This window comes from Drosophila takahashii, chromosome X (assembly GCF_030179915.1).
Source record: "Drosophila takahashii strain IR98-3 E-12201 chromosome X, DtakHiC1v2, whole genome shotgun sequence".
NCBI lineage: Eukaryota > Metazoa > Arthropoda > Insecta > Diptera > Drosophilidae > Drosophila > Drosophila takahashii.
The window spans coordinates 3,879,174-3,899,544 of NC_091683.1; the positions used below are offsets into that span (position 1 = coordinate 3,879,174).

General features: G+C 46.4%; 2 protein-coding genes across 8 annotated transcripts; one reads left to right on the forward strand and one right to left on the reverse strand.

Annotated features, from left to right (window-relative positions):
• Positions 1–106: 106 nt before the first annotated feature.
• LOC108056739 (BTB/POZ domain-containing protein 7) lies at positions 107–6,481 on the forward strand. Of its 4 annotated transcripts, none has more exons than XM_070218619.1 (6): positions 107–443; positions 1,248–1,446; positions 1,958–2,048; positions 2,117–2,686; positions 3,526–6,060; positions 6,126–6,481. In XM_070218619.1, exons 4-6 carry the CDS (start codon positions 2,273–2,275, stop codon positions 6,267–6,269), a joined length of 3,093 nt encoding a protein of 1,030 aa, XP_070074720.1. In that variant the 5' UTR covers positions 107–443; positions 1,248–1,446; positions 1,958–2,048; positions 2,117–2,272; the 3' UTR covers positions 6,270–6,481. The 4 variants fall into 4 exon arrangements, with proteins under 4 accessions (XP_070074720.1, XP_070074722.1, XP_070074723.1 ...); XM_070218621.1 differs by having other exon boundaries at positions 107–355; XM_070218622.1 differs by having other exon boundaries at positions 107–333; positions 1,319–1,446.
• Positions 6,482–8,643: 2,162 nt separating this feature from the next.
• tay (tay bridge) lies at positions 8,644–19,991 on the reverse strand. 4 transcript variants are annotated; one of them, XM_017140621.3, is made up of 14 exons: positions 19,892–19,991; positions 17,069–18,797; positions 16,115–17,008; positions 15,858–16,055; positions 15,747–15,791; positions 15,660–15,686; positions 14,709–15,137; positions 13,129–14,645; positions 12,880–13,071; positions 12,350–12,810; positions 11,886–12,292; positions 11,367–11,820; positions 11,221–11,308; positions 8,644–10,722 (listed from the first exon to the last, which is right to left on the reverse strand). In XM_017140621.3, exons 2-14 carry the CDS (start codon positions 18,416–18,418, stop codon positions 9,450–9,452), a joined length of 7,335 nt encoding a protein of 2,444 aa, XP_016996110.2. In that variant the 5' UTR covers positions 18,419–18,797; positions 19,892–19,991; the 3' UTR covers positions 8,644–9,449. The 4 variants fall into 4 exon arrangements, with proteins under 4 accessions (XP_016996110.2, XP_070075405.1, XP_070075404.1 ...); XM_070219304.1 differs by having other exon boundaries at positions 17,069–18,485; positions 19,892–19,981; XM_070219303.1 differs by having other exon boundaries at positions 17,069–18,894; positions 19,892–19,965.
• Between the last annotated feature and the right edge of the window lie 380 nt (positions 19,992–20,371).

Consider the following 20,371-nt stretch of genomic DNA (forward strand, 5'->3'; position numbering starts at 1 on the left):
ACATTTATTCATTTCAAATTAAAATATTTTAAAACAGTTTTCAGCCTACATGGACGCGCGTTTTCCCTTCTCTAGCGGTATCGATAACTAATTGCTTGGCACTCGATAGGTTCACGATAGTCCACCACTAGTTTTCAGAAATTTACTGGCATGTAAATAAAATAATCAATTGACGAAACACTAAGATAAAATGTGAATTATTGAACATGCCAATGTTACAGCGGGACATTAACCATCGGAATAACTAAAGACCATTGCGTCCTGCTAAATGTGAACTTAAGTGGTCGAGTGAAAACGCATTAACTGGCCTAAAACTGAAGTGGCGAACAAAGAGTATGTTTCCGAGTGATTTTGTGTGTGAGTTGGACAGATTTTCACCAATAAAATAAAAGAAAACATAGTGGCCCGTGTAAAAAACACAGAATCTAGAGTTCTCATCTTACGTATGTGTCGGGTGAACACAAGTCTGTATACAGATTGCTATATATGTGTACCCATGTATGTTGGAAATGTATGTGCGGGTCTCATTTATAATTAATAATTATAAACGGTGTCAAAACACCTCGGACCCCTTCGTAAACGCTAAGAAGCCTATTTTTCACGGATTTTAAAATTAAGTGTACGCATGTATGGAAATTTTAATAGGTGTTCAGTTGCACATGTGCAACAGTGCGTTTCTCTATATGCCCATCTATTTTGGTATATGTAAATTTAACATTTCAATGTTGTCCGTGAATGAGTTGTGCAAAGTGTTTTCCAATTGAAATAACGGTGAAAAGCGTTGGAAAAAACGCCTACTGGAATGTGTATTTGCCTAGGCGGATGAACTATTTATAATGTACACATGTATATACATATGGGACGTTCCATGTCGTATTGGCAACTTCGTGTGTACATAAGAGTGTGTGTATGTATGTATTTGGTGGATTCGAGAGAAACGAAATAATAGAATGTTTTAGGGGGTTTCCAAAGTGTTTCGGTGAAATGTATGCGTAGGAAAATTTAGTTTTATTTTTCTAAACTCGAATGTTGCTAGTGAAGTGTTTTAAACAATTTCCTTCGTTTTTTCTCTGCGTTGGAGTGTCCTATTTACCTTTGCATATACATACAAACATATGTGGGTCAATGTAGACAATACTCATAAAATCTATGTACACAATATAACGGTAGTTGTTTATTTTGTCGCTAGGTACACATGCACATGTGTACCCATGTACCCTAATGCCTTCTTAAATAATATCTTCTAGGTTACAACATTATTTATTAGCTTGAATGGCACTTTCAAGGCCACTTTATCCTGCCTTCATTTTCTCACCAGCCAGCAAAATCGAATCATGAGGCAGTTTTGAGTTTTGAGTGCTTGCCAATCGGTTGGCTTCTTATCAGCAAACAGCAAACAATTGGATCTTGGATCTTGAATCTCGAAGACTGAATGCAATAGCACAGGTGTGTATTTGTACCTAACTACATATAGAACTCAAGAACCCATCTCAAAAAGTTACTTAATCTGTCCAGAACTTTGGTACTTTTGCAAGTGCGGGGGCGGAAAAGGCGTGGTCACAACATGAAACAAAAATGTTCAGAGTTCGCATGTTTTATGATAAAGAACTAAAAAAATTCAATTTCTTTAAAAATTAATGGTGCCTAAAAAAGATTAACTTTTTAATAATAATAATTATTAAAGCTTCTAAGATTTCTACATCTTTGCTTAAATCTTCTTATCTAATTTAGATTATTTACAAATAAAAAGAATTATTTTGAATAGTCATTATTACTTATATATTTTTTTAAATTAAAAAAACCTTAAACTAAAAATTAACTTTTTTTAAATGTATATTTGGATTCCGTAGAACACTATATAATTATTAACTTATGTATATTAATTTATACATTTCTTATTTTTAATGGATTTTTTAAAGACTAAAACCATTTTATTTCATTTCATATAAATCCCCAGATGTTATCATGTCCACGAGAAGATACCTTTTCGCCAAGGGTTCAAGGAGTTTGAGCTCAGAAGAGCTAAATCTATAAAATGCACAAACAAGGTACTTTCCAAAATTCATCTTCTTTCATTACTACAATTGCTATAAAATATTCTCTATTCTATTTCTAGAATCTGGTTGTTAATAACGCGCCGCTACAAACCAATAATCGTATATACTGGCACTCTATAAGCATGAAAGTTAAAGATATGATATAGATATACGCCCAGAACCGCAGTCAGTTTCGTATTGGCCATCTGAACCGGAACCGGAGCACCGCACTCAAAATGGGAGCCAACACGTCGAGCAGCAGCAGCTATCCCACGGTCGCCTCATCGGGCAGCGGAGGTGGAGGCGGAGGAGGCTCCTCCAGCTCGAATGGCAATCTATCGTCGCTGCCCATGGGCATGGCAGAGATGTCCTCCTCCTCCGGCGGCGGCAGTTGCGGCCAGAATGCTGCAGCAGGAGGGGCTCCTGGCATCGTCATCAGTGGAACCGGAGCCCACTACCATCGGGATCAGCGCAGGAAGCGGGCCACCGGCTTCGCCACCCTCAAACGCAAGTTCATACGGCGACGCCGCTCCTCGAAGGCCTGTGATCACGCCCGCGTGCTGCGCGACTTTGTCTCCGACTGGGCGCCCGTGGAGCTGGCCGCCCTGTGCGAGGAGTTCGAGGCCTTGTCGGCCCTGAGGGATTTGTCGGTAAGCAAGGCACATAGCTATAACTAGACCGAGGTCTAGTTTGCATATTTGCATATTTTTATAGGATAAAGATAGATCCATTCCGAAAACACCAAAGTTTGCATAAAATGCATATAAATAAAATATGCAAAATATAAAATAAACTCAACTATTCAAGATTGACCATTTCATAGCCAACCTAATTTACCCCAAGCAACCTGTTTGTTCCTTTTCGTCATTTCGGAGATTTTTATTTTTTTTCTAAATTTAAGGAAACCCTATTTATATTTTCAACGAGTAGGCGAGAAGAAATAGTAAAAGGGGAAGAATAGTTTTTGGCCCTATTCAAAATTTGAGCCTCCAGTTGTTCGCATATATTTTGCATCTATTTTGCATATTTTATGCATATTTCCTAATATGTATCCGAATCTATTACATTTGAAAAATATGACACCTTCCTAGAAATTTTATTTTGCATATTTTGCATATATTTTGCATATTTTGCATATATTTCGCATATTTTGCATATATTTTGCATATTTTATGCATATATTTTTTGCATATATATTGCATATTTCCGATATGCATCCGAATTTATTACATTTAAAAAATATGACACCTTCCTAGAAATTTTGGTAAAAATCGGACCAAAAATGGACAAAATGCAAAATATATTTTGCATATTTTATGCTTGTATATTTTGCATATTTCCGATATGCATCCGAATCTATTACATTTGAAAAATATGACGCCTTGCTAGAAATTTTGGTAAAAATCGGACCAAAAATGGACAAAAATATGCAAAATCCGAGAACTAGCTATAACTATATATCCAATCTGCTAACCAAATCCACTTACAGGTGCAGGCCGAGCTGGCACGACCGCCGGCAGCCACGTTCAAGCAGGACCTCGCTGCCATTTACGAGAAGAATCTCTGCACCGACTGCGATTTGGTGTTCCGCGGAACGATCTTCTCGGTCCACCGTTCAATATTATCGGCACGCTGTGTATATTTCCGGGATCTGCTGGCCGGATGTCCTGGCTTCGGGGCGCGCATTTGTCTCGAGCTGCCCACATCGCCGATCGATGTGCAGCTCTTCTCGTCACTGCTGCGCTACCTGTACACCGGCGATCTGTGTCCGCACGATCCGAACATAGACATTTCGCTGCTGCGCCAGCTGGGCAAGGATTTTGGGACCCCCAATCCGCTGGAGCACGATCTGCGCTACCTTCTGGAGACGGGCGACTATGCAGATGCGGCTTTAGTCTTCACCGCCGACGGAACGAACGACTATTTGCGCCAGGATTCGGGCACCTCGGAGTACGGCTTTCGGCCAAAGATCGAGCTGCCCTGCCATAAAGCGATCCTGAGTGCGCGCTCGCCCTTCTTTCGCAACCTAATCGCGCGTCGCACTCGAAATATGGACGAGTATGTCGAGCGGTCGCTGCACGTGCCCACGCGCATTGTGCTCGATGAGAGTGTTATACCAAAAAGATATGCCCGTGTGCTGCTGCAGGCCATCTACCTGGACTCGGTGGACCTGACGTTGATTCTGCGCGGCGTCGGTTCGGGCACTTCGGCCGGTTCGCTGGGCGAGGTGCATGCGCTGACGAACACGGGACGCGTGCGTCCCACAACTCTCGAGGAGGCCATGGAACTCTATCAGATTGGACGCTTCCTCGAGCTGGATATCCTGGCCCAGGGCTGTGAGGATTTGATACTCGAATGGCTGTCCATTGAGACGCTGCCCACGGTGCTCAAGTGGGGCTGCCAGCCGTACGGTTCGGCTTGGGTCTTCCGTCAGGCCTGCCAGTATTTGCGCGAGGAATTCGCCGCTGTGAGCGCCTCGCCAGTGTTGCACCAGCTGGATAAATCTCAGTTAATACACATACTGCACAGCAACTTCTTGCAGGCCTCCGAATTGGAGGTTCTCCAAGCCGTGCTCAAGTGGGGCGAGCAGGAGCTCATCCGGCGCATGGAGGATCGCGAGCCGAATTTGCTCTCGCACACCGCCCACTCGGTGGCGCGCAAGGGCGTGAAGAAGCGCGACCTGAGCGACATTGAGCTGCGCGAGATACTCTCGGAATTGTTGCCGCTCGTGCGCATGGATCACGTTTTGCCGCCGCACTGCGAGGTGCTCTGCCAGGCGATTCGCCGGGGTCTTGTGAGCACTCCACCCTCGCACATGATTGGCGACGAGCGGGAGAATTTGCGCATCAATGCCTGGATACGCGGTGGCAAGAATCAGGGGCTGTACGTGCGACCACGCCTCTTCATGCCGTATTTCGAGGAGGTCAAGGCCCTGCTGGAGGATCGCATGTCCTCGTCGCACCACCAGGTCGAGCTAATGAGAATGCGCCGCTGCCGCCATCCGCCCGACATCCCAGATACCTTGTATATGGTGTCGCACATGAATTCCAAGGCAAATAGTGATCATCTGGGCGCAGCGGAGAGCCGCACTTCCGATGATATATTAGTGGGCGCTGCGGTTATCCCACCGCCGGACAACCAGACGCTGCTGGCGATGCGCAAGCGGGAGCACAAGCTGCGCCAGTCGCCCATGTGCCAGCGTGCGCTGCTGCTGCCGCTGTCCTCGAAGAGCGAGATTGACCGGCAGATACGGCTGCGCGTGGTGAGGGAGTTCAATCTGCCCGACGAGGTGTCCGATCTGCTGGAGATCGCACTGCAGGCGAATCCCAACTGCCGGGGAAACGAAGGTCATGCCGAGGAGACAGCTATCGAGCTATCGAGTTCCCAGAAAGAGGATCCCCTGCTGGAGGACGAGGATCAGAGTCCGCCGCCCTCGCCGGCGGCCACTTGCTCCGTTTCGCGACACACCACCGGCGTTGCATCGTCGTTCCTCTCGCCCCTCGGCGGCGGCGGCGGCGGCAACTCATCATCCGTGGCCTCCGACGCCGCCCATCCGTGCTACAGTCGAAATCTCACCTTCCCACGCCATCACTCCAACGGGCTGATTGGCGGAGTGGCCTCTGGTTCCGGTCCCGCTTTGCAGTGCAGCTACTCGCGGCTCTCCTCGTCGGCGCATCACCACCAGCAGCGCAACGATCTGCCGGCGCTGATCACCGAGGGCGACTTCCGCTTTCCGCACGGCAATGGGCTTGGACTCGACATGGGCGCCGAGGGGGGGGCCTGCGGCCTGGATGCGGCCAATAGCCATCTGTCCGAGATGATGCCCGATGTGGCGATGGCCACCGCCTCGCTGGGGCAGCTGCACTTGACAAATAACAGCGCAGGATGCGCCGCCAACATGGGCGGGCGGGCAGTGAGCAGCAATAACGACATGTCCGAGAGCCTGCAGTTAGATCTAGGCGATGGCCCGAGCCCTCATATAATTGGAAGTGCTGTCGGTTCGATGACCCTACGAAATATCCAGGTGAGTCACAGTCTCTTTTTGATAAATATTCCCAATCTATCATTAAACTTTCTATATATTCAAAGCACCAACTGCCAACAAACAACTATCACCACTTTATGCAGCGTTCGAATTCGCCATTTGAGCTCCTGCGGCAGGGACAACCATCGCCAACATCACATCCACAACATTCCGGGACATACAATTCTGGACCACCAAGGTTTTTATAGAGATTTCGAGTGGCCCCCGATCACGGGCATTATTTTAGCATGCCTTTCTAAATAAAAAACATCCGATACAATTAAAACTAAAAATCTAGATAAATAAAACAAACTACTAAATAAATGTCAAAATGATACCCCTTTCCGATGATCTATCAATACATAATATAAGCTGGAATAAGATGAAAATATACAATTGTCCTGCAAAATGTTCTTGAAAATTGCACTTTCGCTATCGTTATTAATGCCTGGTGATCCTGATTATAGATCCTATATAGTTATATATATGGTTTATATACATGGTTTAAAAAAGGTAGGTTTAATGACGTTATCAATCGTAGGAATAGTTGGCTAAATAAGTTATCGTCGCAAAATCAGATTCAAAAGTTGGGGCTGGACAAGGAATCTCATCCCAAATTGCTCATTTCGACTTATGTATGTATATCGACGAAATTTGTTCTTAGCTGTGAAAAAGAGCGAGAGGGCAATAGTGGAACATTATAATTTTCACATGTTTTCCAAGCTGTTTATCACACTTCATGAGCCTGAAAAAAGTTTTTTCTGGGTTGGAAAATCAGACTCTTGATTTTTGGTAAAAATTTGTTTTTTTATTATAGATTTTTTGCTGTATCTTGGGAAAAAATGGTCCCAAATCAAAAAGGCGCACTGTTTTGTGCAGCTTACAACCTTACAATTAATATCAGTGCACTTTCCGACTGATTTGATAACATTAATTTTCGACCCAATTTTCGCTTTTTTTATAAGGGGTACCATCATCATTTTTTGCGAAAAATGGGATAAATAAAAAATTTCCAGGTTAACCCGCCAATCGATTGGGAATTTAATTACGAGTTCAACGAGGTATGACATTTCATATTTGAACCATTATTTCCATTGTTGTCGCCAAAATACTGTTATTTTTTGGGGCGAAAAATCAAAATCTTGATTTTTGGCAAAAGTTCGATTTTTTTTATTGGATTTTTTGCTGTAACTTGGTCAAAAATGGTCCCAAATCAAAAAGGCGCACAGTTTTGTGCAGCTTACAACCTTACAATTAATATCAGTGCACTTTTCGACTGATTTGAGAAAATTAATTTTCGACCCAATTTTCGCTTTTTTTGTAAGGGGTACCATCATCATTTTTTGCGAAAAATGGGAAAAATAAAAAATTTCCAGGTTGAAACGCCAATCGATTGGGAATTTAATTATGAGTTCAACGAGGTATGACATTCCATATTTGGACCATTATTTCCATTGTTTTGGCCAAAATACTGTTATTTTTTGGGATCTTGATTTTTCAGTAGTATTTACTATTAGTATTTTGGTCATAAAAACGGAAGTAGTGATCCAAATATGGAATGTCATACCTCGTTGAACTCGTAATTTAATTCCCAATCGATTGGCATTTCATCCTAGAAATCTTAATTTTTTCAATTTTTCGCAAAAAATGATGATGGTACCCCTTACAAAAAAAGCGAAAATTGGGTCGAAAATTAATTTTCTCAAATCAGTCGCAAAGTGCACTGATATTAATAATTAGGTTGTTAGCTGCTCAAAACAGTGCGCCTTTTTGATTTGGGACCATTTTTGCCCAAGTTACAGCAAAAAATCCAATATAAAAAAATTGAAATTTTGCCAAAAATTATTTTTTCCGATTTTCCATCCCAAAAAATAACAGTATTTTGGCCACAACAATGGAAACAATAATCCAAATATGGAATGTCATACCTCGTTGAACTCGTAATAAAATTCCCCATCGATTGGCGTTTCAACCTGGAAATTTTTTATTTATCCCATTTTTCGCAAAAAATGATGATGGTACCCCTTACAAAAAAAGCGAAAATTGGGTCGAAAATTAATTTTCTCAAATCAGTCGCAAAGTGCACTGATATTAATAATTAGGTTGTTAGCTGCTCAAAACAGTGCGCCTTTTTGATTTGGGACCATTTTTGCCCAAGTTACAGCAAAAAATCCAATATAAAAAAATCGATTTTTTACCAAAAATCAATGTCCACATTTTCCGCCCCAAAAACAAACAGTATTTTGGCGACAACAATGGAAATAATGGTCCAAATATGGAATGTCATACCTCGTTGAACTCGTTATTAAATCGATTGGCGTTTCAACCTGAAAATTTTTTATTTTTGTAATTTTTTGCAATAAATCATGATGGTACCCCTTATTAAAAATGCGAAAATTGGGTCGAAAATTAATTTTCCTAAATCAGTCGAAAAGAGCACTGATATTAATTATAAGGTTGTAAGCTGCCCAAAACAGTGCGCCTTTTTGTTGTGGGACCATTTTTGACCAAGTCCCGATCATTTGGATTCACATAAGTAAAACCCAAAAACATAGGCCAGTGAAAAACGGATTTGTTTTTTTTGTAATGATTCTATTTTTAGTTTTATCAATTTTTACATAAATTGCATATATGATAATTAGTCCTTAAACACGTAATGCACAAAGGGAATGAAGCTGTCACTGATATACATAGAGTTATGTATCATGTGCATGATAGTTTGGATTCCATAGGCTGCATGTTGATGTCATATAACTATGAGAGTTCTTTGTATATATGTATATGTACAATCAAATTATAATTAATTTCTTGCTCAACATGTCTCGTGGCTGCTCCTAAGCTTATATTATACAAATAATACAAATACAAATACGCTTAAACTAAATTTGCGAACCTAAAGTTACTTTTATGCTTGTAATTTGTAATTTTTAATTTGTAATTTGTATTTATTAAAAATAAGTAAAGTTCGTATTACTTATGTGACGTGACGTACGTTTCAACGCGCGACCATATTAAGATCGAGGAAAGTATTTTGCCAATGTGGGACTCAGTGCTTAGGTTGAATGCTAGGTCTGAAGTATAAGGAAGTCTTAACCTCTTTTAATTTGATTTTTGTTTGCCACAAACATCTATCTCCTCCTCTGCTCTCCTCTCATCTCGCGCTACGTTACGTTACAAATTAATGTATGTATGTTTTCCAAGAATTATATAGTTTACAAAAGCGTTGCGCTTCATTTATTGGTGTTCTCTCAGGCTCAAAATGATGCTGGGAGGAGGTAATTAGGATGGGACTCTGCGTATTGCGTACGATGACATTTTGGTGGAGGTGATTGAAATTTTTAGAAAACTTCTTTGTCTTATTCGCTTTTACAATTTAGTTAGTAATCCTATCATCGACTTGGCGCCACCGACGACACTGGAGATATTCCGATTACCCCGCCGGGCACCGAACCGAGGCCCACACCAGCATTCGCCACAATGCCCATCGTGTGGTCCGCCTCCTTCTTGGCGGCCACCGACTGCGGCTGGCCCATCGAGTCGACGCTGATCATATGCTGGACTGGAATGCTGACTGGTGTCGGTGGCCCCGAGCTCTTGCCCATATTTGGGCCACCAGAAAGCTGCTGCTGCTGTTGCTGCTGCTGATTCGGCGGACCAGGCTGCTGAACTCCAGAGGACTGAACACTGGACACTATTTGCAAGCGATGATGCGGCGGCGGCGGGCCCAACTGACCAACTGAGGGCGGGATGGGACTGGGCTCCTTGCTGCGCAGATGGGCCGCCGATTGGGCGGCGTAGATGTTGATCGCCTTCTGCCGCTCCTCGGCCTCGTGTCGCAGCGCAGCCTCCATGATGGGATTGTAGCGGAGAATGGGATAGGGATCCCGATAGGGATCTATGCCCCAGCCAGGCGGTGCTGGAGCACCAAAGTGTGTGATGGGTCCACCGACACTCAGCGTGGGCGGCATCATGCTGCGGGCCAAATGCGATGGTGGGGGCGGCAGTCCATGGCGACTGGCCGCCATGAAGTTGGCATGATGATGGTGCGCCGCTGCGGCAGCTGCATTCGCCTGCGCTTGGGCTTGTGCTTGGGCTTGGGCCTGGGCCAGCGAGGAGGAATGGTAGCGCGGATCGCCACCGACACCGACAGCCGCCGCCGAGGCGCGCAGCAGCATCACATCCTGCTCGTCCTTGGTCCGCGGATGCTCCTCCTTGATCCGAATCTCCGTGTTCAGCTCGCCCACGTTGCGATGCGGCGAGCGATCGCGTACGGGCGCCGCCGAGGCAGCCGCCGCTTGGACTGCCGCCTGCTTGTTGCTCTCGTTTATCCGCTGCTGCTGCAGCATTCGCTCACGCTCCATTTCCCGCCGCTGCTCGATCTCCCTGCGCTCCCGCTCACGCTCCTTCCGGTCGCGCTCCCGCTCGCGTTCCCGTTCCTGCTGCTCGCGCTTCAGCTTCTCCTCCTTCTCCTTGCGCTCCCGCTCCTCGCGTTCGCGTCGCTGGCGGTCGCGTTCCCGCTGCTCGCGATCCCGCAGCTCCCGTTCGCGCTCCTCGGCCTCGCGCCTCGCGTTGTCCAGGCCGGGATCCGACTTCACCGGCCAGTTGGGGGACGCCGAAGCAGCCGACGGATGGTACGCCACACTCCGTTGCATTGCATTCGTCCTAGGAAATAAAGATCAAGTGTGTATTAAAATGGGATACTTATAAAATCTTAAAGTTTATAATTATATAGTTTACAAACAGAATACAATAAAATTAAGTTAAAAGTATAAGTATATTTACCCTAAAATTAAATCAATAAAACGTTTACGAACTAAAGGCCATAGTTCCTTTAAAAATGATTTAATAGACTTTATATATAATTATTATTCTTACAAAAAAAGATGTATTTTCTTCAGTATTTAAAAATGAGTTAATAGACTTTATATTATATTATTATTCTTACAAAAAAAGATTTATTTTAACTTATAAAAATTAAACTATTTTTTTAAGCAAACATACTTTTCATATATTTCTATACATATCTATATAGGTAACACTTATTAGTAATAACCCAATCTAGTACGAATAAATAGTTCTCTATTGTAATAAAAACCAACTAATGTTACCATTTAATTTTTTAGATTTTACTGCTTTTTGAATAGTGCTGTTTGTATTTACCTCCACGAGTCCAAATGGCCACCGAAATGTGTGAGCCCTGTGAAACCAAACGGCGTCACATAGCGTCCAAACGGGGAAACAGCGGTTCCTGTCGATAAAATCTCGATTAGGATACAGAATGAAATGATTAGGCATATATATATTACCAATATGACTAGGGGGAGCTCCAATGAAGCTGGCAGCCAGGGGAGAGGCCTCGAAGGCCAAGCGGCCGGGCAAACCACTTGAAAAGGCGGCCGATGGCGGCATCTCGCTCGCCCGATGCAGAATATGCTGGGGCGGCGTATTCATGCCCATATTCGGCGCTGTCTTCATGCCAAGCACCGATGCAGGACCATTCGACACGAGGACACCGCCTCCGACCGCCGGAATGGCGGCCACACTGTTCACCGGCGTGTTGGCTCCACTGGGCATCCCACCACCGCCTCCTCCGCCGCCGCCGCCGCTGATGAGGTTGCTACCAGGCGGAAGTGGCGCGTTGATCGAAGATGCGCTCGACGAGGCCGTCGGAAAGCCGGTCTTTTCGGAACTCTGCTTGTTTTGGTGGTAATAGATTTCCCACGCGATTCGCACATGCATGGCATTCCAGCGACCAGTTTTCTGTTACAAAAAGGATATAGATTAATAGGTATGCTATTTTTTAACCCCACATGGTATCTCCTCACCTTGGGCGCAAAGGAAGTTAGGTGGTTGGGGGGCATGAACGGCGTTGGCCCCCCTAAACCGCTGTGCAGCAGGCCCGCTGAGGAGTAGCCCGTGTAGCCGCCCGTTGGCAGTCCCATGCCAGTGCGATAGAACTGCGGATCGACGGAGGACATCTTCGAAATATCCTTGAACAGTGGCGGGGGAAAGATTTGTCCAGAAGTTGGCTGCACAGCCGTGAGAGGAGTGGATGAGGCCGAGGCTGCTGGCGGCAGCAGCTGCGGATGCTGATGCAGATGTGCTGCGTGCTGCTGGTGCTGGAGATCGGTTCGTAAATATGTCGATGTCGGCGGCGTGGGGGTAACGGCTAGGCCAGATCTATCCAGAAATCTGCTATCCAGTTCGCGCCGCAGCAAGTCCGCTTGATCATCTGCAAAGGTAATGATTTAATGATACTTTTTAAAACAATTTAGGTCGGGACTCTTACTTTTACTTGGCTGAAAGAGCGATTCTGCTGAAAAGGGATGCGGCGCATTGGTAACCGCCGCAACCGTGGGCTGTGACAGCGACGATGCCGTGGTCGTTGTTGCCGCTCCTGCCGTCGTCGTCGTCACAATGCTGCTCATCGAGTGCGACACCGAGGAGGGAAACTGCGAAGCGGAGGAGCTGCCGATGATGGCCGACGAAGTGGAAGAAGTGGCTGGCGATGGGGAGGATGGTGGTGGCGCCAAAGGTGCCGGGAAGTATGACGAGGATTGAAAGGAGGCGGACTGAATACCGGCGCTGGCGGGGATGGAAAGCGGCGATATGGCATTGCAGGAACTTCTCGCTGTCGTTGCCGCGTTCACCATGCCACCGATGAGCGGCGGCGTCGGCCGGGCACTTCCACTCGATACGATGGGCGTGGAGGGAGCACAGGTCGTAACCACCGCTGCATTGGCAGGAGAGCTGCAAAACAAAGGGGTAAAACATGTTAATTTCGAGGAAAATCATCTATGTAGAGATTCTGATGAGTACTTTAACCACAGTGCTGCCTTTGAAGAGTATGAGGAGAGATTTCCCGGTCCCGTTCCCAGTCCCGGTGGCATTGAAGAACTCGACGATAATACTGGGGTACCTGTACCTCCATATTGACTGGGTGGCAAACCGCAAAACGAGGATCCCAGGCCCATGGCCTGCGAAACGGCAGGCATTGACCTCATATTTGTACTGCAAAGGCGATTGATTAAGTATTTATCTCAATTTTAGTCAGAAAATCACACTCACCTGTAGCTGGGATCCCGATCTTTGCTCTCTCCCTTGGGGGAAATAACTTTCTGGATCACAGATGATGATGATGAGAGTGTCGATGGCGATGACGAGCTCGTAACCGCAGTTGTCAAACTTTGCACCGCCAGCACAGAAGGGCTGCTAAAGTTGGAGGCAGCGGCCGATGAATAAAGCGCATTGCCGCAGCGCACCAGGGGTGGATTCAGCATGTGCGACACCGACGAGAACTGGGCTGACTGGGCAAAGTGCTGCGGCGGCGGCGGTTGCGGTTGCGGCGGAGGAGCAGCAGCCGCCGAACTGGACAGCGAGGTTACCGCGAGAGTAGACAGTCCTGGTCCAGAGTTCGATGCACTTGTCCCTGAGGCTGAGGCGGCGGTGGAAAAGGCACCACCGGCTGCGTAGACAGGCACATGATGGGAATGAGATATATGCGGATTGCTCGCCGAAGGAACCACCGTCACAACGGGCTGCGTTGAGCCGCCGCCGCTGCTATTGTTGAGTGGCGTTATGGATCGCAGGTTGTTCGGCGTCATCGCAATATTCGATGGGTTCGCCGCCTTCAGCGTTGATGAAGCCGGCGACTCTCGACTGCTGTTCCGACTATCCGAGCTCCTGTGCTGCTGCTGCTGTTGCTGCTGTGTTGGCGGCATGTTGGACGCTGCAACCGGCAAAACTGGCGGCAGGTAAGAGCCATGCGTTAGGCCGCTGTAGGGCGTGTAGAGCGGGTAATTTGCGTAGGGTGCTCGGTAGGGCGGCGCCTGGATGATCATGGGCACGCCAGCGCCCACATGCGACATCGGAGCAGGCGGTGCTCCCGGAAAGAGCAGCGGCGAACCGGTGCCAAAGACCACCTTGCCCATGCCGCCAGATGTCGTTGTCGTTCCACCAGAAATTCCCACATAGTTGGTGTTTATCGAAATGGCTGAGGAAACCGGTGGCGGCACCACCAATTTATTCATGGCATTCGGCGAGGCGCGTGGCAACGTGCTGCTGCTGCTTCCGCCGCTCGGAGTCACCGAAGACGTCGACGATGATGATGATGTAGCAATCGAAGCAGGCGGATAGACATTAAGGAAGCCATTGACTATGGGATTGGGCGGCGAGGAGGTGGGAACCGAGTTACTTTTCGCCATCTCCGAACTGCTGACCGGCAGTCCCTGGCCATTGGAACTGCTATTTCCCCGCGCAAAGTTGTCATTTGATTTTATGCTGCTCGCCAGGATCACATTGGAGGCGGAAGTGAGTATTGATAGTCCAGCGGCATTCGGCGGTGCAATTTGGTGTGCGCCAAATGGACTGCTTAGAGTAACTGCTGCTGGAGATGGGGCACCAGGACCACCAGCAGCAGAAGCAGGAGCAGCAGATAATAATGGAACAATTGACCGTGGTTGTTGTTGTTGCACTCCGTTTGCAACTGATGTCGTTTTGGTGTTGAAGATAATCTTTTGATCCAAGTCGGAGGCAACTGTGGACACGATTTTCTCATTCCCAGCCGATATTCCAACGTTGGGAAACTGTTGAGTAGGTAATAACCAATATGAGTTACTTGAAAGGCAAGTTATACAATCAATACTTACTTGCACTGCCGAGGAAACGGAGGGCGTAACGCACATTCCGGGATAGAGCGTCTTGGCGTCCGGCGTGGATTTCTGCAGCATTCCAAGCTCTCGATTCGCGGACTCTGATGCATTTGCCGCTGACAGGGAAACAGAAGAAGGAACCGCCTTGCCTTGCGCACTTTCCGCTGGGTTTTTTATGTTTAAAGCTTTACCCGCCTCGCCCTCTGGAGTTCCCGCAGACACCGATGCGCCCATCGACGGGGCAAAGGGCACTCCCGAGAAGGCGCCATTATCCCGATCTCCGCGATCTCCACACGCCGCACTTTTCTTCTTGAGGTGCGGAAGGTCGGTTAACTTGCGAGAAGTCGGTCGATCCTGACACGAAGAAGTATTGGAAACATTCATGGGCGTTGGGGCATTATCAATATCAAACATTTGTTCAGAATTCTGCAAGCACAAGATGTATTATTACGTAAGTTATAGACATAGTTTTAGACTAGCATTTCTTTATTCTTTCTAGGCCACAAGGCATCTTAAATTTTAAATTCTTTCTTTGAATATTCCAAAATGGATTATTTATGAGCGAGAATGAGGGAGACAGAAGAATATTTTAGCATGTTCAGAGACTAGAATAAACCCAAAGATGAGTTAATTTTATGTTTCTGATATTCATAAATATTTAATAAGCAAAAAATTTCATTTAATTTAAATTTTTGTACGGAAACTAATAAAGTTTATTCTACTATAAATTGAATTTTAAAGTATTTACTTTAAAAACAGATTACAGCATTTTTGTTTTTAAATTATTAGTATTTTGCAGTCATCTAATACGAACATGATGTATTTATTATAAAATCTATAAGTTGTATACTATACTTTACTGCACAAAATAAATCTATTCATAGCTATTCCAGAAAATTAAATTTTCAGTATTCAGTGGTAAGATAACTGCTTGAAATAAAAGCATACCTTTTTATCATTGCTGACATTATCACACTGCAAAAAAGAAAGAGAAGAGTTAGAAATGTTCATTTTATGCCGGTGAGATGTACTTACGATATTATTTCCTTTGCTGTTGCTGCTACAATTGATTGAAGAAGCCTGAACAAGAAAAAGGGAACGTTGTTTAAGCGAAATGGATTCGGATTCAGTGGAAGTTAAGCTTACGTCATTCAAAAGATCACTTTGCTCGTTCTCCTTCTTGATTACACAGCTACTGCTACTGCTGCTGGTGGCCCCAAAGGACTGCTGCTGCTGCTGCTGCGCTGGTAGACTGGGCGACGACTCCTGGATGTCCAGAGGGCGACAGGCCGCCGCCGCCGCTGATGTCGTCACGGTTTCGATGTTCTCCAACCCATTCGATTTCTAACGATAAAAAAGCAATGATAAGTGATCGGCCTCTCTTATAATCTGATAAGACTCACCTTTACGACCTGCGCTGATTGCGTTGCTCCCGCCGTTGTTCCCAGCTTGCCTACACCACCCAGATCACTTGATATCAGATTATTCAGCTGGTGCGTTGATTTGGTCACATGTAATTGGTCAATGCTGTTGTTACTGTTACTTGTGGCGGGGGAATTGTGAGATTTTTTGGCTGCCATGTCGCCGCCAGTGCAACTGGCGTGATGCGGCGTCATGCCGACGTCCAAATGGTCATGATGGCCATGCGATGCAGCGGAGCCACCAACGCCCAGCGATGGCAGGCTTATATCCAGCATAAGTGAATCGTTGTCGTTCTCCAAGAATCGTGAACTGCTTCCTTGGGTTTTCGCCGCACTACAGTTGCCTCCTACTTCTGGTTGCTGCTTGCTCGTTTGGTTTATTTGGTGGCTACTATTGTTAATTTGATTATCATCATGATTACTTTTACTGTTTGCGCTATTATCCGTTGGCAATTGCTCCTGCTGCTGTTGCTGCTGGTTGTACTCAGATCGCCAATGATGATCCCTGGGTTCCGTTTCCGCCTCCAAAACACTGCCCATGTTCACCGATGGCAGCAGGTAGACCACGTTGCTGTTATTGCTATTTGCATTCCCATTGGGACCATTGTTATTGTTATTATTATTATTGTTGTTGCTGCTGCTGATGAGGACATTGCTGCCGCGTTGATGCAACGGCTGCGGATTGTCCTTCAAATTCAGATTCAGATTGTTGTTGTTAACGGTCAAAGTGGAAAGACTGGTGACACGCAAAGGTTGCGATTGACCCGTGTCGATAACCTTTGGAATTTTCATCTCCTCTATGCTGTAGGTACAAGTTAGCTCGTCCAGGGCAGAAAGTCGCTTCTCCTTGCGCTTCTGTCCCAATTTGATGGCAAACTAGAAGGGTTAGAGCATAATTAATATATAATATAGTTAAAAGAAGGTATAGAAACCCACCTCGAGATCCTCGTATGTCTTAAACTCCAGTATGGCGAACCCATCGATGATCTCCTCCTCGAGCACCGGCGATCGCGGCAGCTTTCTTCGCACCGGAGGTGGCGGTCTAGGCGGCGGCTTGTCGCGCGGCAGGAGCAGCGTCGACGAGGACGAGGTCGAGAGCAGATCCTCGTCCAGCGACTCGCCCTCACTGTCACTCGGCGTGGCCATCAGACCCGAGTTGCACTCGGGGGAATGTGGTGGATTGAGGAGCAGCGAGGCAATGCTATCCGTGGGCGGCAGCAGGTTGTTGCTCCCGTTGCTGCTGCTGGTGAAGTTCCCGTTCGAATTGTTGCTATCCTCGCCCATGCTGCCAGCGCTGTTGATGTGATAGATCAGGCCGTTGTTCCCGGGTCCAGCCGCCGTCGATCCGTTGCCCATCGTTGCCACCGTCGATGAAGCAGGGAGTCCTCCTCCCACTCCACCCACTGGGCCGCCGTTCACCGCACTGCTGGCCGCCACCGAGGAGCCGGCGATGAAGGTGCCGCCGCTCAGGGAACTGGCATTGCAGCGACTATCCCGTTCCGCCTGCAAACGCTGGGCGCGCTCCCTTCGGCGCTTCTGCTGGCGCTGCTGCTTGGCATTCAGACTCAGGTGGTTGCTGCTGCTGGAGGTGGTGGTGCTGTGGCCATTGGTGTTTGTATTCCCATTCCCGGTCACTGCTGGCATAACTGTGACTGCTCCGCCTCCTCCTAATCCCAGGGTGGCCACCGCTGGCGGAGGCGATTGCGGGGAGGCGGAGACGGAAACGGCCGCCGCTGCTGCCACAATGGAGAGCTCCGTGTCGGAGTCAAAGTCACAGGCACTGGGGGCCATCACAGGTGGACAGGTGTTGTTGGGCTCCAGCGACTGGGAATCCGGGGGAATCGCTGGCTTGCCGCTGCCCGTCGCATCTGTGACCGATGAGGAGGAGGATGATGAGGAGGCGGAGGAGGAGGATGGCCGTGCTCGCGGCATGGAGGAGCCCAAATCCGGGATATTGGCACTTGCTTGAACTAAGGCGGTCGCCGTTGGCGGAGGAAGATGCAGTACCGCCAGGGCAGAAGTCGCTGAACCCTTCGATATACTCTGATTCTGGTGAGGATTCTGACCCACTACCGCGGGCGAGGATGCCTCGCTCTTCTCATCCTGGACAGCGGAGCCAGAGGAGCCGGAGGACCCCGTTCCAGTTACGATCTCCTGCGATGATATATGCTTGATTTGGGTTCCTAATCCATTAATACTACTGCTGCTACTGCTGGAGGACGCGGACGCGGATGCGGATGCGGACGCAGACGTCTTTGATTTAGCGCTGGCATTTGAGGGGTCCATCTCTTTTGGAAAGATTACCGCGGATCGCTTCCAGTGGATTACTGTTCCTCAGTTCCAGGGCCTCTTCCTTGGGAATATAAATTATCGATGACCATTATTAGCTATGTATGTTTCTGTGATCTGGACCAAACCTTTTCCAATGCATTCGGACTGCAGGGGGCAGGGCTTTTTATACCGTTATGTACCGAGACGAGAGCTTTTACAGTGGAATATATTGGGATATATTGGTAGTACTTTTGATTTCGATTCGCGTGTTTTTTGAAAAAATCGATGCTGCGCCGACTGTTTTGAAGTTATTTTGTTATTTTGCGACCACTGCTGCGTTTTTCATTGGCATTTCCAATTCCATTTTCATTTTCCGATTTTCCGACCGGTGGCCCTTCAAAGTCGCGAAAATCATTTCAATAGCTTTAAATTTAAATCATTGTTTTCTTTTTGCTGCTGCTTTCCTGTCAACTTCCCTATTGCGCTTTTTTCTGTACACACACACATAATATTTAATTCTGCACACACACACTTTGCAACAAACACAGTGTTTTTTTGTTTTTTTGGTTTTTCAGGTCAGCAGAATTACACAAAACAGAGCCGATGTAAAAGGATGTAATGAAAAAACATAAAAAAAATAACACACACACAAAACGCCGATTTAGGAATTCACCGAAAATAGTCCATATTTATTTTGTCTAGCACTTCATCATTCGTCATATACTCTTCTTCTTCTTCTTGCTCGTATTCCTCCTCGTCTTCTTCTTCTTCTTGTCGAAATATATGTACGTACATATGTACGTAGCGTACATACGTGCGTACATATAAATTCGTACGAGTATATGTATATTTATATACGCAGATGGGGAGGTGGTACACCAGTTCGGTTCGGTATTTTTTTTCTCTACGCTATGCCTCCATTCCGTTCCGTTCCTTTTCGCCTTCCTTGCCTTTCGCTTCCTTTCCTTGCCTTTCCTTTCCTATATTGTCTATAAGTCTACAAGTCTAAAGTTGACAATGTCGTTGCCGCAACGGCGAGGCGAGAGCGCTCGCGCGCTAGTTAGCATTGTACATACATATATGTACGTGCGCTCCGCTCCGCTCCGTACAATGTCTCTAGCAGAGAGGCGAAGGCAGCAGCAGAGCTGCAATAGTCATCTCGCTTACACTTTTCTAATTGCGATTGCGATTGCCGTGGCCATAGTGTCCCGTCGACATAGTGTCGTCCCTACATGTTGTGTACTCAGTAACAGACAGCGCAGCGTCGTTAGCACCAGTACACAGCACAGCACAGCACAGGCACAGCACGTACATTACATACATACAAAATACGACAACCGACAATCGACAACCGACAAATACGACGACGACGACGAATGTTCGTACATTTTTACATTTTTACATTTTCCACACACACCAAATGCACAACAAACGCCACAGAATCGATATCGCGCATCAACGCGAAATATGCATCGCTTGTAAACTAACTGTCATCACGCCAATTATGTATATTTTACATAAAATCCAATATTATTTTCCGAAAATTTTGTTAACCACAAAGAACCCAACACATAGTCTCAGAGACGGACAATTTTTCGATAACTTTGGAAAATCACTTTCAGGGGGATAACATTTTGGGAACTATCGGAACGGTGGTGGGTCTCCACTGCGGATGCGTTAATGCTTTGCGTTCCGTTTTGGAACGTGCGTTATATGGTAGAACAGCTGTTTTCGATCATGATGCTAGTAGAAATCATATAAAAAAAGTATTTTTCTAAAAGATAAGCAGATATTTATAAAATGGTGAAAGTTTATTTGACTCAGAATCTATTGACTTCTAAATGAATTTTAGGAAGTTAAATAACTAGTCCTGGTCCTAACTGTCACTTAGAGGATAGTGGGAACGGTGTAAAATATTGCAGTCGAACGCAAGGAACGTTTGGAATCCGGTGTTTTTCTGTCGCCCAT

Coding starts and splice junctions, on each gene's coding strand:
- LOC108056739 (XM_070218619.1), top strand. CDS start 2,273: ATGGGAGCCAACACGTCGAGCAGCAGCAGCTATCCCACGGTCGCCTCA. Junction 2,687..3,525: donor CGGCCCTGAGGGATTTGTCG/GTAAGCAAGGCA, acceptor ATCCACTTACAG/GTGCAGGCCGAGCTGGCACG. Junction 6,061..6,125: donor TGACCCTACGAAATATCCAG/GTGAGTCACAGT, acceptor ATATATTCAAAG/CACCAACTGCCAACAAACAA.
- tay (XM_017140621.3), bottom strand. CDS start 18,418: ATGGACCCCTCAAATGCCAGCGCTAAATCAAAGACGTCTGCGTCCGCA. Junction 15,687..15,746: donor ACAGCAAAGGAAATAATATC/GTAAGTACATCT, acceptor TCTTTTTTGCAG/TGTGATAATGTCAGCAATGA. Junction 11,821..11,885: donor TAACTTCCTTTGCGCCCAAG/GTGAGGAGATAC, acceptor TTTTTGTAACAG/AAAACTGGTCGCTGGAATGC.